The following is a 16029-nucleotide window of genomic DNA, read 5'->3' as shown; positions in this document are numbered from 1 at the left end:
CAGTTCGTTTGATATGAAACTATCATTCTATGCGTTATTATTCTAAGCATGTAACTAAGTAAATACCACTGACAGCCACAAATGTCAAGTTTCAAAGGAAATATACATTATATAGGATGGAAAAAAACTTAGCTCATCTTTTCTATCTTTCAACCCGGATATTGGCAGAGTTGTACTCAGTAGGACACAAGCCATAACGCCCCAAAAAAGTATTTTCTACATTCTTATTGCTCAATTATACGGAAACCAATACTGTTAAACCAGAAACGTCCATTTTGAAAATTTGTTAGTGTTATCTAACCAAATAATCTCAGTACAGTGAGACTACTAAGAAAACCGACCTCAAAAATCATTCATCCCCTAGATTGCCACCCTTAGAGATGGAATACTTTCTTCAAATTTAAATGGGACACTCTTTCCAACAAAAACAGAATCATCAAAATCTGTTCAAAAATGCTGGCCGGAATTATCGCGTAACATACAAAAAAAACATACTCGAATCAAGAACCTACTTCTCTTTTTTGAAGTCAGTTAAATATATCATTAGGATCTACGTAACCATAATTGACTGCGGCTAAAAGATTTCTCAAATCTAATAAAATCAATTAACATGCGACATACAAAATACGGTTGCTAAAATAATTACATTGAAATGCAAAACATAGTTTATAAATGTATTTATTCACAGTTAGTACATAATATAAATATGTAAGAAGCATAATTGCATATAAATACCGCCCGCGAGAAGAATGAGAGTCAATTTACATTGCCACGGAACGTAATGGATCAACTTTAATTACGCAATGTACAAAGTAAACAAATAGAATAACAAGACAAGTAAGGTAACTCTATACAAACGTATAGTCTGTCTTTTTTGAAGACGAAGTAAAATAACATTCACAGGGTTGCCAGTTTTCATAAAATTTTAAATAGTTATGTAGTTGTTGTCGACAGTTTTATTGACTCCAATTCACGTCAACATAATTATAACTTTATTTAAAAAAACGACCTCAGGTTTGTGGAACTACGTCTATTTGTCAAATTTTATTGAATTTGGTTAACGGAAAGTGGGTAAAATTCAAAAAACTGGATTCATCCCCTAATTAGCCACCCTTGGAAGGTGGGATATTTTCTTTAAATTTGAATGTGACCAGTACTGAGGTACGTCCTTTCTAATAAAAAAAGAATCCTCGAAATCCTCGGTTCACAAATAATAATAATAAGTCGCACACACTCATAGTCCCGCACTAGGGAAACCCTGTATCGCGGGTGCCATGGACTGGATTAATTTTTAGTTAATAACAACTGCATCTTCCAGAGTATAGTCAGGAAGGTGCAGACATAAACGTAGGCCAAACAAATATTTCTCTCGGCCCGGGAATCGAACCCGGGACATGGTAACCATTCGGCCACGGAGGCTGTTATCTATGTTATATAGTTATATTATAAATGTCGGAGTACAACACACACAAAAAAAACAATGGATAACCTCCTCCCTTTTTCAAAGTCGGTTAAAAATGACATTGCGAACTATCCCACTGACAATTGTAATAAATAATACGAGGCAGGTTTTTAACTTCTGTTATACCGGTTGCCCCACCCGCGGCGATGCTCGTCCTTGTATTCATCCATATTCCGTTGTCGTGCCAACTCTTCGGGGTCATCTTTTTCAATTCTTTCTTCCTGAAAACAAATTAAGAATATCTTGATATTATAACAAAAAATATTTGGTGGTGGTGTTTGTGACTGTAGTTGCGCTTGTGTTATTTATTTTATTAATTTTACGCGGAAGGAAGGTGGAAAAATTAACAGCATGGAAAAATATTCACACAAGCGCAGCTATTTTGCATGATTTAACCATCACTGAGTTCGCAAATTAGCAAATTAATTTACTTCCATTTTCATATTGGCCCATGCTAAAGCTGAATAAACTCATTTTTAATTTACTTTTCAGATTTTTATTTTATTACCACGCTTTTTTACATTTTTATAGACAGTGTTTTATTTTGTTTCGGATTACCAATATCTACCCACATTAGGAAGCGTTTTTTATAAATTAGTTAAGGCCCATTTAGATGGAGAGAGTTTATCGCATGCTTCGTGACAAAAAATCGTACGCGATTATCGTAAGTATATATAAATAATCGCCATAAGATTATCGTATCATAATGTTTACATTGAGGCAAGAACTAAAATCTCGCCTACGATTATGTCATACGAGATTCGCAAACAACGTAATCGCCTCCTCGACTGTTTACACAGAGAAATATGTAGTAAGGAGATTCTTGCTTACGAGTTTTCGACTTGTCTAAACACGATCTCGTATGACATTTTTTCAAGTTCATACGATTATCGTACAAGTCGGTTCTAACTGTTTTGAGTGCGAGAATTGCGATTCGAGATCATTGATTACTTCGGTATTGACTATGAATATATCAAAATGACGCAAAAATCATTCAAATTTGGAACTGCTGATAATATTAAGTTCATTGCACTGTTTAAAAATATACATTTTTAAATTTTATAATATTTCTTAACCCAAATTTTTTTTCGCTCTCGTTTCATTAATTCTTGTCTTAGAAAAGCAGTGAGAGTCAAAACACCCTCGCGCACTGCACGCATGGTAGAAACGGCTGGCACAAAAACTCGAAATTTTTGCTTTCAAGTTCTGTTTACGGAGACGTTCAATATTCAAAAGAGAGGTGATTATCGCTCACGTGGAATTCTTTCGATAATCGTACCTTCGAGACGAGAAACTCTCTCCATCTAAATGGGCCTTTAGTAACACGCAATGCCTTTATTTGCTGCCACAGCGGCAGCAAATAACGCCTATATCTGGACAGACCTTCACGTTGTGCGATTGAAATCATAGCGTTGCAACGACGCAACACACCAGCAGCATCCATGTGGCTTCGCTCTAAGTTAGTGTTACAGTTCGCTACAATTTATTTTGGTTTTTGGGATCTTTATTTCATCAATCAATTAATTGTGTCTTAATTTTATTAAAAAGCGTACCTTTCTTATATTCTCGACGTCGTCCGGATCGTCCTCAGAACTGTGTATAGTTTGATGAGGAATGGATGTACACGATCCAGGGAACCTGAAATGCACAACATACCTGGTTATTTTTATTAGTTTCCAAAATTCTGAATTATAAATTATTGATGCCAGTGGAGGAGGCAAAAAATCTGTATACCGCAGTGGAAAATAAAATTTAAAAAAAAAACCCGACCTCAAAATTTTGCTGTTTGCTTACCCGTGTTAATTTTATTGGAACTACATCTATGTGCCAAGTTATATTGAAATTCAATAAACTGGATTCATCAACTAATTAGCCACCCTTGGAAGGCGGAATATTAGAGGTGGAATATTTTCTTTAAATTTGAATGTGACCAGTACTGAGGTACGTCCTTTCTAATAAAAAAAGAATCATCGAAATCGGTTCACAAATAATAATAATAATAAGGCGCACACACTCACAGTCCCGCACTAGGGAAACCCTGTATCGCGGGTGCCATGGACTGGATTAATTTTCAATAACAACTGCATCTTCCAGAGTATAGTCAGGAAGGTGCAGAAATAAATGTAGGCCCTGCTAATATTTCTCTCAGGTCGAGAATCGAACCCGAGACCTCCGTGTGGCAGCCAAAATGGTAACCAGCCACGGAGGCAGTTATCTATATTATATATTTACATTATAAATGTCGGGAGTAAACGCGTAACATACACACAAAAAAACTACTGAAGAACCTGAGGTGGAATGTTTTCTTCAAATTTGAACGCACACACTCAACATAGCCCCGAACTAGGGAAACCCTGTGTCGCGGGTGCCATGGACACACACATAGACAACCACAAATTACACAAACTCACGAGAGAAATAAATGTAGGCCATACAAATATTTCTCCCGGCCCGGGAATCGAACCCGGGGACCTCTGCGTGGCAGTCCGGTATGGTAACCGTTGGGCCACGGAGGCAGTTAACGGGACCACTGATGCGATACTTCCTTTCCAACAAAAAAAGAATCATTAAAATCGGTTCAAGTATGTCGGAAAATCACGTACATACACACAAAAAAAAATACGGACTGTTCAATATTCTGCCTGCGTTATTCAATCTACAATGATATCGAATGCCCCGCGTACTGGCTGAAACGAAACTGGCTGCGTGGTGTCGTCGGTGTTGACGTTAGCACTCAGGGTCGTATTCCAGAACTCTACTCAATGCTCAAGTCAGGATTTGAGCAGACTTGAATATGATATCAAGCACTGGAAATACGACCCTAATGGCAAGGACTTGATGATTTTCAGTGCTCACTGCAATACTCAAGTCCTGACTTGAGCATTGAGTAGAGTTCTAGAATACGACCCTTAGTGTCGCTGAAAAAACCCAACTTGTACTTCAAATGTTATAAACTCCGGTCCATCTGGCAAAACTTAGAGTACGGGATAGCTCAATTTGTGAAAGCGGCCTGGATGAAAGCACCCCAGACCACATATTTTTCAGCTGCCCGACCAGAACGTGTTCTATCTGTGAGTCTTCCACCTTCTATTCCTCGCCCCGTAAATTTCAAGTTTCTGTTATATGTTTTTTACAAATACCCTCTTAGAATTAATATCTGATTTTATTAGTACTAACAAACTTAAATTATAAAACTTATTTATTTAACTATTTGTAACGGTGATGAAAATTTTTTTGTTCGAAATAAAGTTTGTTGGAATTTTCATTACACAGAAAACCAAATTATAACAAAACAGTTGTTCTTTCAGGATATGTTGAATGTTTATTACAAAGACACGATTAGGTTCGGTTAAGTTAGGTTTAAAAGAAAAAACATTTTCCTCTCAAAATTACTTTCGAGGTTATGAAATTTCGACCAAACGTTATTTCTGGAAAATGTCATATCGGATTTTCGGTTACTGATAGGTAACCACAGTGATGGTATATCGTGTTGTTCTGTATTGTTCCAGAAACCAGAATAGACTAAAGAGCAGTGTTAATTAATTAAACATCTAAAAAACGAAAGTGTAACTCCCATGACTGACACGACATTGGCAAAATTCTACAAGAGAGACCAGAAACTTAAAAATAGAATAGACAAGAAAGGTTATAATTATTCCTTTTCGTTTTTTATCTCTTCTATTTCAAATTTTGCAAATTTTGTATATCAACCGGAATCTTGTTATAGAAGCGTATACATTGGCTCCTTAAATGATTTTTTGACTTTGTGAAGACGACTATCAAGAAAAGCTAGTTTATTTTTATTCCTCGTGTTAATGTTATGTCTATCACTATTATTCATAAAGAAATGACTATTCCTTTTAACATAAATTACATTTTCATAAATGTAGTGTGAGGCTAGTGTAAGAATGTTAATTTCCTTAAACTTATCTCTCAAAGATACTTTGGGGCCCAGATTGTAAATTGCCCTAACCGCACGTTTCTGCAGGACAAAGATTCTATTGATATCGGCGGCATTACCCAAAATGCAAAATGCAAAGCAAAATGACGTACGTCATTAGACTGTGAAAGTAACTGATGTAAACCAATGTAGCGGTTTCGACGTCTGAAAGTTTCCTTATTTTTTTAATCGCGTACACTGCAGAGCGGAGCCGTTTTGATAATTATATGGGGACCCCATTGCAATTTAGCATCTAACGTTATACCTAGAAATACAACTGTATCCACAAGATTCAATTTTTCGTTTCTAACTACAATGTTTGTAACCGTCTCTCTAACATTGGGTAATGTAAATTTCATACAATTTGTTTTTTTCTCATTAAGAAGTAGGTTATTAACAGCAAACCAATCAACTACTTTAGATATAGCATTGTTCACATCGTCGTAGGAACATTGGTGCCTTTTAACTTTAAATAATAAGGAAGTATCATCAGCAAACAATACAATCTCATGTTTTATACCCTCCATAAGGCTAGGTAAGTCATTCATATAAACTAAAAACAAAAATGGTCCTAGAATTGAGCATTGAGGGACACCCGTGCTAATGGCAGCTAATTGCACCCATGTTAATTAATACCAGATGTCACAACTATTTATTGACTGCAATTACTAGTTGCTTGTAAGCAGACAATACTTTTACCCAATGAACTGTTATTTTACTCCATCTTCAAAAAAGACAGACTATAGGTACCGCTGGAGCAATGAAATCCAGAAAGACCTAAAGGACCTCGGTGCTAGCTAGGAGTTTCAGAACAGAAATCTGGTGTCACTTAAGGTCACTGTACCACCGAAGTAAGCAAGAAATTAATGTACTTACAACCCCTCCTTAACTCTATTGTCGTAGAACTCCTCGATGGTCATTGTGGGGATAGAGGGGTAACCAAGTCCGTATACTGCTTTTTGTACTGCATCTCGAGTTATTATCACTGGCTTAAGAGGCTGTATGTGGCGGTCTTGTTTTGGTTTCTTTGCTGTAATAAAAATAAAGGGAATGGATCAGAAATAATACGTAACAAACCTATTTTATACAGTATATTGACATTGAATTAGGTGCCAGACAACAACACCAATTACTTGGTCTCAAACTAGAAAATTCTCTGTACTATGAGTATAAATGCAATAGAATTCATACGGAATACTCAGATCAGAACCGATTGTTCATTCCCTTAATCGATCCTACCAGGAATCAAACCTGTGAGCTCCTCATCCAGCGTCCACAGTGCAAATTATTGGCTCCAATATTACAAATAAGATTTTTCCCTTGAACAAATTTTTACTCTAAAAAAACAACATAACATCTGTAGACTTTGAGCTTTGGGGAACTGCTATTCAGTCAAACATTGAAATTCTGCATTGATGCCAAAACAGTTCTTAAGTCAATCACAAATGCTCCATGGTTCACTAAAATACATGAGATTCAAGAATATCTTAAAATGCCTACAATTATTGAGGAAATAACTAGGCCAACTAAGTCCTATAAAGAAAGAACCAACCAAACTAACAGAGCTGAATAGTTTTCCCCTTAAAGGCAACCCAACGTTGGAAGGGTATGCCTGGCATGCCAAAATATATCAAAGAATGAACTGCTTATGGTCTCACGTAAGACCGATTGCATATTGGCAAAAAGAAGAAATAAAAAAAAAACAATCTGTATGTATAGACACACTGGGTTTGGAATAGTTTGTGGGAATGGCTCAAGTATATTATTGTGAAATATATTTAATATTTCACCATAATATACATGAATAATTGATAAAAATTTGCCATGGAAATTAGGTAGACACAAACCCCAGAATGACCTACAATAACATATAACTTACGTCCAGTCTGTTTTTCCATATATTCCAAAATAGGTTTCTCCTGATCAATGCTAGCAAGCTCATCGAGTGCCTGGTTGATGTAACACAACAGCAAAGTTACAAAGTAATCTCGTTTTGTTTCCTCGTCAACATTTGGCAAAGCCATTGCTGTAGACAGGTTGCTTAATTTATCTTTTAGTTCTTTAGCTTGCTTGTAGCGTTTGATTTTGGCATCTCTTGTAAGGACCTGGAATAAGAAGTATAAATGTTTTTACAAACATTGCTAAAAATTCTAAAAGTAATGCAATAGTAAAAATCATTGACTCGCATTGCAATAACAAATTTGACATTTAACAAAATACTATTAAGTGATTTTCAGTAGACACACAACACTGTGGAATGGTGGTTCCAGCAAATGTGAGGAGTTCCAAATACATGGCATCTACACGAACGCACCTCCACTCTGTCCCTATATCCCAGAAAAATGGATTGATTTGAGCATTGAAAAGTCCCTGTTTTAAAAGGTTCTGTTGCAACTATGCTGTGCTAGCACAATCACTTTGATGCAAAATCACTGTAATACATTATCAGTCTGTGAGAGACCACTGTGAGCAGTGTAACAACCCCTGAAAATCAGGGCAGATGACACTTAATATATAAACCTGGCATCATTATGACTATGGATATAAAGTATTTAATTAAACTTAAGGATACAAGCATTGATGATGAAATGATCCTTAGAATACTATGCAGTAGATCGTAAAGTTACCATGCTGGCAATCTTGGCTTGTTCAGTCAGTGGGCACTCTCTGTTCTGCGATTGGCTGTCTCCTTGGGGTATCTCTACATCTGTTACTCCATAGTCCTTACATCTTTGTAGAAAGTCTCTGAAAAATGTACATAATCGTAAAATGTAGTGTTATTGTTGCAATTTATTTTATTTCTTATGCATAAATTTACAAAATATGTGATTACTACAAAACAAAAGATACAATTAAATATAAAATAATTGCATAATTTTGTAGATATTTAAAATGTAATCAAAATAGTATAGTATAGGAAATATTTTTTTTTATAGATCATTATATGTATATCATGATAACTATGAACCCCATCACACTTTACTTGAAATAAATCTCAGCAACATGAATGATATCCTTCCTTGGCCGTCCACACAGCTTCAACGTAAGTGTGCCAAGCAACGCAGGCAGAAGGAGATACTGAAGCGTCTCTGTTGGCAGCTCTTCAAGACTCTCATTACTACTGAACATTCCAGAATAAGAGACAAGGTCTGTCACCTTTTCGAACTTTGATATTGCATTTTTGATACTCATCTGAAAAAAGGGTAGCTTTAAGTAATGGGATATCAATTTCGCTTTATAAGTTGTCTGTGGGGTCAAAGTATTGTTCAAACCAGGGCTACCATTTTCTATCCTATTTTATACCTATTTAATGCAAATCCTAAGTATTTTTTTTAATTTTTGTGTGTTCTCTTTAGCGTAAGTTGTATTACACATATAACTGATGAACGACATATATATAGTTACTTAGCATTGGTGACAAAATAGATTGATTTTAAAATTAGTGTCTATTAACACAAAATAGTATTGTACATACATACAATATACACACTTATTTTGAGACCACGTTCAGTCTGTTCCTCTCGATTTCGAATATTTAACACAATAAGAATGAAAGAAAAACAGACCAGAGTGCAAAAAAATCTCAACTCTGCGAGTTGTGTGACCAATATAATTAAAAAGTTGTGTAATTCTAACAAAGAAAATATTTGCAAACTTAAGTATTTTGACTGAAATCATTTTTTGTGTATATATTTTATTATAATTTCAATTTATTGTATTAAAATGCTGAGAATTGATGTTGTAGCTGTGTGCACAGGCCTACCTGAACTGCATCGCTGTTTGTAGATTCTTTTCCATTTTCTATAGTATCGTACAGTTTCATAGCATCGTCGAAGAGGTGTTTCAATGTCTCTTCTTCTGTAGAATTTCCTGGGACACTTTCAGCCATAATTATAGTACAGAATCTTCTCGAAAACAAAATTTAAAGCAACAACACAACAGGCATCAGCAGAATTTCGATTGTTTTTATTGGCGTTGGCGTAAGGAATGATGTTGCTATTTGTAAGTTTTAATTGTTACTAATTATTTATTATTTATTTTTTATTTTATTTATGATAACTTGTTACATTATTAATTAATTTATATATCTATGTTTTGTTTCTGTAAAAGCTGTAAACAATTCTACTTGTGCAACAAAATGATATTTTATATGCACAATTAAATTTTTTCCACTTTCAACATAATATCCAACAAATTGCAGCATTAACAAATAGTTGTATCGTTTTTATTTTTCCTTTTTTTCTATTCTATTTTTAAAAAGAAGGATGGCTTCTCTTTTAGAATTTTGCCAATGTCTAGTCAGTCATGGGAGTTACACTTTTATTTATTTTCCAATGTTTAAACATTTAACGCTGCTCTTTAGTCTATTCCAATTCTGAAACAATACAACACGACACAATATAGGTACCATCACCATTAATGATATAAATAAAATAAAAATAAATAGTGTTATAATTTAAGTTTGTTAATACTAATAAAATCAGTAATTAATTTCAGTAGAGGATTTGAAAAGACATATAGCAGAAACTGGAAATTTACGGGACGCGGAATGGACGGTGGAAGACTATCGTAGATGGAACAAGTTCTGGAAGGGCAGCTGAAAAATATATGGTCTGGGGTACCTTCATCTAGGCCACATTCACAAATTGAGTTATCCCGTATTCTAAGTTTTGCCAGATGGACCGGGGTGCAGGCATGACCAAGGCGAAGTCGGCATATCGTAGAAGTTACAGATTTACTGAATCTTTTAAGGTTAAAAAACCAAGGTTTTTTGGGGATACTTATTTGGATATCAGCATAGTACTTGCCCTTGATAAGCTTGATTTTATTCCACTCATTGCTCCATGAGGAAAACATATCATTGGTAGCTAAAGGCAGGAGGTCATAGGTATATGTCCTATAATGATTAAGGCAACCTGTTTGGATAGCGTTTTTCGCCAGTATGTCTACGGTTTCATTGCCTTGGATCCCGCTATGACCTGGAATCCACGCCAATACAACCTGAATGTTATTACTATGGCATTGATACAAGACCTCCTTGATCTTCAGGATATTATGGAATTTACTTTTACTAACAAATTGGTTTGCCAGAATAGCCTGTAAACAGCTTTTTGAGTCTGAAAAAATTATACTTTTGTTCAGTTTGTGAGATTCAACATAACTGAGAGCTTCAAGTAGGGCAGTAGATTCTCCTGTGAATATTGATGCCTGAGATGGGCATTTACAGTTCAGAATAATTTCATATTTTGGGATCCATACAGCCGCACCGACACAACCATCAGCAGCCAGCTTGGAAGCATCCGTATACATAGTCAACCAGCCCTGCCAGTCCTTAGCCAAGGCCTTATTGAACTGTCTGTCTGCAGCAGGGGAATCTTTGTAAATACCAAAGTCCAAGATTATCTCAGGTTTAAATATTATTACATCATAAAGACAAGAAAAAAAGGGGATTTTTAGCGCATTGGAAAACGGGAGAATTGATTTTGATAAATTTGTGGTAACTTTTAAGAATGCAGGGTATATCTTTGATTTGCCAATATTTAGAAGATCTAGTTAGATCAGACAGTTCGTGAAGCTTGGCCAGAAGAGGGTGAGGAGATAGTTGCGCCACCTTGTACAAAAATCTATCAGCGAGAAACTGCCTTCTTAAAAAGAGAGGGGGTTCCACACACTCAACCTGGAGAGCATTTATTGGTGTAGACTTCATGGCTCCAATGATGAGACGGAGACACTTTGATTGGATTTTGTCCCACAAATTGAGGGCAGTTTTATGACACGGTTCCAATAAAAACGAGCCGTAGTCAAAGTGACTACGGATTATGGCATTGTACAATATTTTTTGACAGAATGGGTGGGAACCCCACCAAGTGCCTGACAGGGAGCGGAGAATATTAATGTTAGTCTCATACTTTTTGGCAATAAAGTTTAAATGAGGGACGCCCGTCAATTTGGAATCTAGTATGAGCCCCAGAAATTTGAAATTGTCAAAGATTGTTTTACGCTGGTCTAGGATATTGACTGGAACTTGTGGGGTGAACTTTTTCCGGGAAAAAACCACTACACCACTTTTAGGGGCAGACAAAGAAAGACCATGGTCAGTTAGCCAATCGCCTAAGTATTGTAGAGCAGTATTCAGACGGAGACCGATGTCATCCAGTGACGAGCCGTGGGCATAAATAGTCAGATCATCAGCATATTGGAGGATACTACAAAAACTGTTCACTGATCTCTCCAGATCATACGTATAAATATTGTACAGCAAAGGACTGAGAACAGATCCTTGCGGAAGGCCCCTCCAGACGTTCCTTGATGCGACAAAGTTTCCTTGGAAACGAAACAAGCATGTCCTACACGAGAAGAGATTAAAAATGAAATTGGTCAATCTTACCGGGATGCTCAGCTGATGCATTTTTTGCCTGAGCAGGGGAAGAATCACACTATCATAAGCAGCGGAAATATCCAAGAAAACACCAATCAGAGACTCATTCTTTGAGAAGGCCAGGCGAATATCAGAGACCAGGAGACTTATGCTATCCATAGTGCCGCTACCCTTCCTAAAACCAAACTGGCTTTTAGCTAAAATATCTCTATTTTCCAAGAGCCACTCCAACCGATTTTTAATAAGATGCTCCATGATTTTCGCTAGGGTACAGGATAACGCAATGGGACGATAGTTGGAAGAGTCTGTAGCATTTTTGCCTGGTTTCAAAATAGGGATAACCACATGCGCCTTCCATTCCTCCGGAGGATACCCTGAGAGGAATATGGAGTTAATAATTTCTAAAAATGTCATCTTAGCAGAAGTCCTCGCATTTTTCAAGAAGGAATATGGTATTCCATCTACTCCTGGGGAGGAGTCCTTAAGTTGGTCCAAAACTAGGAGCAGTTCTGAGAACGAGAATGGGTCATTCATACGATCTGGAGAAGCCAAGGCGGCAGCAAATGCAGAAGCCTCCTCTTGACTGGGGACCCATGGAGGGCATAGCTTGTTCACAAAACCATCGAGCCAACATGAAGGATCGAAGCTGGAGGGATCGTTATTGCGTTGAGAACAGCGAAATCTTTTGATGTTTTTCCAAATGATAGAAGGAGGAGAACGGGGTGAAATGGTTTCGCAAAACCGCAACCAACCAGATTTTTTCTTCTCTGAAAGAAGCCGTTTAGCTTGGGCCGCTGCATTCTGGTAGTGTAAAAAGTTATTTGTGGTCATAGAGCTGTTATACTGGATTTCAGCTTCTTTTCGTTTAGTAACAATAGTAGTACACTCGTGATCCCATCATGGAGGGGAAGAGATTAGGCTCCGAGGTGAGTTTTCAAGGGGGATAGAGGCCATTGCGGAAGAATTGATTGATGCTACAAATCTGGAATAGGTTTCTTGAAGAGATAAATCCCCAACACTGGGCAGGGACTGTAGCTCTAAATCCAGAAATTGACCATACTTGTCCCAGTCAGCCTTAGAGGTGTTAAATTTTAATAGAGAAGAGTGTTGCTTCGATGGAGTGCAGCTGCTTGTTACAGAAACGAGTATGGGGAAATGATCACTTCCGAAAGTATATGGAAGAGTCCTCCAAGAAGAACTGGGCACTAGGCTTGGAGAGCACAAAGTAATGTCCACAGCTCGTCTTGTATCCTGGAGAGGGAAAGATCTACGTGTCGGAGATCCATCGTTGAGGAAACATATATTAAACTCATCAAAGATGTCTAATAAAAGATAGGAGAATGTGTCATTTTTATAGGAACCCCAAGCAGTGTGGTGACTATTAAAGTCCCCAAAGATCATGAGAGGGGAGGTAATACTAGAAAACAATAGATTAAGCTCAGGAATGAGGGAGTGATGTGGGTGGGGAATATAGACAGACATGAATGAGATATTAAAAGCCCTGACTGCAACAGCATTAATTTCATTAGTATTGTGGTCAGGGAGGGAAACTTTATGGAAAATAATTGAGTGTTTTATTAAGATTAGAGTACCTGCGTACCCATCTGCACGATCCTCTCGGACACATGTATAGCCCGGGATACGGAAAAAGGATCCCGGAACCAGCCACGTCTCCAAGAGGACGATGATAACGGGTTTATATTTATTTATAAGGTATATGAGATCAGGTTTTTTAGGTCTAACACTCCGACAGTTCCACTGCAGAAGGTACAGATCCATTGTAAAATTTATTGACGATAGGGGAAAGTTTATTAAGCACGTGGGACGGTAAATCAGTGTCATCAAAACGGGATAAGATATTTAAAAGTGTAGAAAGTAGTAAATCGAAGAAGTTGTCATTATCTGGTGTATTAGACCTATTTAATAAGGCGGAGCCGTTAGGTAAAGAGGAAGAGGGAGTTGCGATTAATTCCATGTGGGTTTGGTTGTCATAGCCTGAGGTTTGGCGGGGTGGCTTTGGTTTCTGGTTTGTTGTTACGGTTTTTCTATATGAAGTGGTGGCTGGACGGGAGGGTTGTGGAAAGGACAATGAGTCAGATGGTATATGTGTGGATGTAGACGCAACGTCGGCGAAAGACCGTCTGACGGCCGGGAAGCGAACAGAGGCTTCTAAGTAAGAGACTTTTTCTTGTGACATCACAAGCTTTATTGACTTTTGCCTTGATAGTTCGGGGCAGTTTTTGTCGTTAGATTGGTGCAAAGCTGAACAGTACAAACATGTTGGGGTGGTTACACTACATGTTTCCCCAGAGTGGGGTTGGGCACATTTATAGCACCGAGGTTTGGACCGACATTGAGCTTTGACGTGGCCAAAGCGGCAGCATTTCAAGCATTGGATGGTGGGGAGGAGATAGCTTTCCACAGGGAGAGAGGAGTAAAACCATTAAACATGCTGTGGCAAGGACTGGCCAGAGAAAGTGACTACGACTGATTGAGTGGGGATCCACTCAGTAGTATCATTGTGTGACACCTTTCTATTTAGACGGCGGGCTTTAATGATATCGCCAGTTCCTGAAGGTAAGACTAGGCTCTCTACTAGTTCGTCCATTGTGAGGTCATTTGGTATACCTCTGATTACTCCCATGCGGGTAATTATGTGGGTGGGGATGATAGCCTTGTAGTCCGCCTGACCGAGGATTGGATTTTGTACAAAATTGTTTGCTTCATGTGCTGAAGCAAATTGCATTGACAGCCTATTGCGACCAACAGCCTTCAGGCTGCCGTTTATAATATTTTTAATTTTATTTTTGAATAGAAATTGGCCAAACTTGACAGGTCTTAGTGTTAAACCACTATCTGGGGCAGACTCCAAACGTGAGACTTGAACTACAAATGGACCTTTATCATTAGTAGAATAAATTTTCTTTTCCTCGGCATTGGGGTGCGTATAAATGGTTTGTATAGATGCCGATGGGGTTACAAATTCAGTAACGAGTTTTTTTGGGGTACTGTTATCAGTTTCTGCTATACAGCTTTTCCGTTTACTACCAGATATTGTAGGAGTAATCGACGTAAAAAGGTCGGGGGATGGCGGCAGCGGCCCCGACTCCCCGGATATATCCGGAGGGTCAGTACCGCCTCCTTCAACCTCCATATCAGACATAAAACTACATATAATTTACCTTCACCACGCAAAACACACACAACACAATAAACGGCACGCACAGATATGGGAAATCTACAGAAATAAACAAATTCGCAGTTCAGAGAGTAAGAAAAGGGTCAACAAAATCTTTAGCAAAAAAAAGAGCACGTGTATCTTCCAATCACTCTGACCGAATCCATTTTTCCTTTTTCCGTTAAAAATTATAGTTGGTAGAAATGTATTACTAGCAACACTGAGCCTTGCGTCATTTTGTTCTTTTTTTAATTTGTTGAGGCTTTGGCTACACCACATGACTAAAAGTATCGTCATTTTGATTTGATTTTGTTGGTTCATTTAGAAATTACGACAATTATTTGTAGTTTCCGAGGTTTTTAAGACTATTATCTTATAGTATACTTATCTTATTTAGAACAATATTGGAGACAAAAGTTCGAATGTCGGAAATGTTTAGTGTGTTTATTAGTCTAAAGTTATAGATACAGGGTCAACAGGTTGTCCAGCTTGTCACTAAAGATTTAGGTTCAATTCTACGTGAATTCTACGCCGCATAGAATAAGAACGTTCGAAAGTGTAGCGTGTCAAGCCTGATTTTTTCGACTGTGTTTAGACACTTTAAAATTTGTCAGAACATCATTGACTTACAAACATTGACTTACAATTATATGGACGTCGGGTCCGCGCTAAAAAGTGTCCGCACTTGTAAGGCGCTAAAATCGTATACAAAGCGCCAAACTCCGCTTTAGTCTTCATTTGTTCGACTGACAGCGCGATACTGCGATGACATTACAATTTAAATTTCGAATAGGTTGACTTGGGACATTTTTTTCGTGGTTTTTGTGTTAGACCCGTCGTCCATTTATTTGTAAGTCAATGCTTACAAAAGTCAATGCAGAACATGAATGAATAATTATTTCCTTGGGTACGTGTGTCGTGTAGGTACTTACAACTTACAATACAAGCATTTAAACTATTGTTTATGGATCAAATTGTATTATATGTCTGTAAATATAACCTAGATAATATGCATAGAATTCTGAAATATAAATTTAATAAAATCGATATAAGTAGTAACTAAGGAGCCA

The 16029-nt window shown here is 37.3% G+C and overlaps 2 protein-coding genes across 3 annotated transcripts; both read right to left on the bottom strand.

The window, feature by feature from the left end:
* Positions 1-1174: 1174 nt before the first annotated feature.
* On the bottom strand, positions 1175-9369 carry LOC113238979 (serine/threonine-protein phosphatase 4 regulatory subunit ppfr-4). The gene is made up of 7 exons (XM_026475847.1): positions 9166-9369; positions 8386-8594; positions 8030-8147; positions 7282-7507; positions 6279-6432; positions 3016-3100; positions 1175-1683 (listed from the first exon to the last, which is right to left on the bottom strand). Exons 1-7 carry the CDS (start codon positions 9289-9291, stop codon positions 1573-1575), a joined length of 1029 nt encoding a protein of 342 aa, XP_026331632.1. The 5' UTR covers positions 9292-9369; the 3' UTR covers positions 1175-1572.
* Positions 9370-9642: 273 nt separating this feature from the next.
* LOC113238978 lies at positions 9643-15066 on the bottom strand. Of its 2 annotated transcripts, none has more exons than XM_026475846.1 (2): positions 10025-11292; positions 9643-9777 (listed from the first exon to the last, which is right to left on the bottom strand). In XM_026475846.1, the coding sequence occupies exons 1-2, from the start codon at positions 10710-10712 to the stop codon at positions 9767-9769; spliced, it is 699 nt and encodes a 232-aa protein (XP_026331631.1). In that variant the 5' UTR covers positions 10713-11292; the 3' UTR covers positions 9643-9766. The 2 variants fall into 2 exon arrangements, 1 of the variants encoding a protein (XP_026331631.1); XR_003311151.1 differs by lacking the exon at positions 10025-11292 and adding an exon at positions 14964-15066 and having other exon boundaries at positions 9663-9777.
* Positions 15067-16029: the final 963 nt, after the last annotated feature.

Source organism: Hyposmocoma kahamanoa, unplaced genomic scaffold, assembly GCF_003589595.1.
Source record: "Hyposmocoma kahamanoa isolate Upper Pololo Valley unplaced genomic scaffold, ASM358959v1 98975, whole genome shotgun sequence".
In the NCBI taxonomy this organism is placed as follows: domain Eukaryota; kingdom Metazoa; phylum Arthropoda; class Insecta; order Lepidoptera; family Cosmopterigidae; genus Hyposmocoma; species Hyposmocoma kahamanoa.
The sequence above is the reverse complement of the archived record's forward strand: the minus strand, read 5'-3'. Positions and strand labels throughout refer to the sequence as shown.

Coding starts and splice junctions, on each gene's coding strand:
- LOC113238979 (XM_026475847.1), bottom strand. CDS start 9,291: ATGGCTGAAAGTGTCCCAGGAAATTCTACAGAAGAAGAGACATTGAAA. Junction 7,508..8,029: donor AAGCCAAGATTGCCAGCATG/GTAACTTTACGA, acceptor TTCTTATTCCAG/GTCCTTACAAGAGATGCCAA. Junction 6,433..7,281: donor TATGGAAAAACAGACTGGAC/GTAAGTTATATG, acceptor TTTTTATTACAG/CAAAGAAACCAAAACAAGAC.
- LOC113238978 (XM_026475846.1), bottom strand. CDS start 10,712: ATGTATACGGATGCTTCCAAGCTGGCTGCTGATGGTTGTGTCGGTGCG.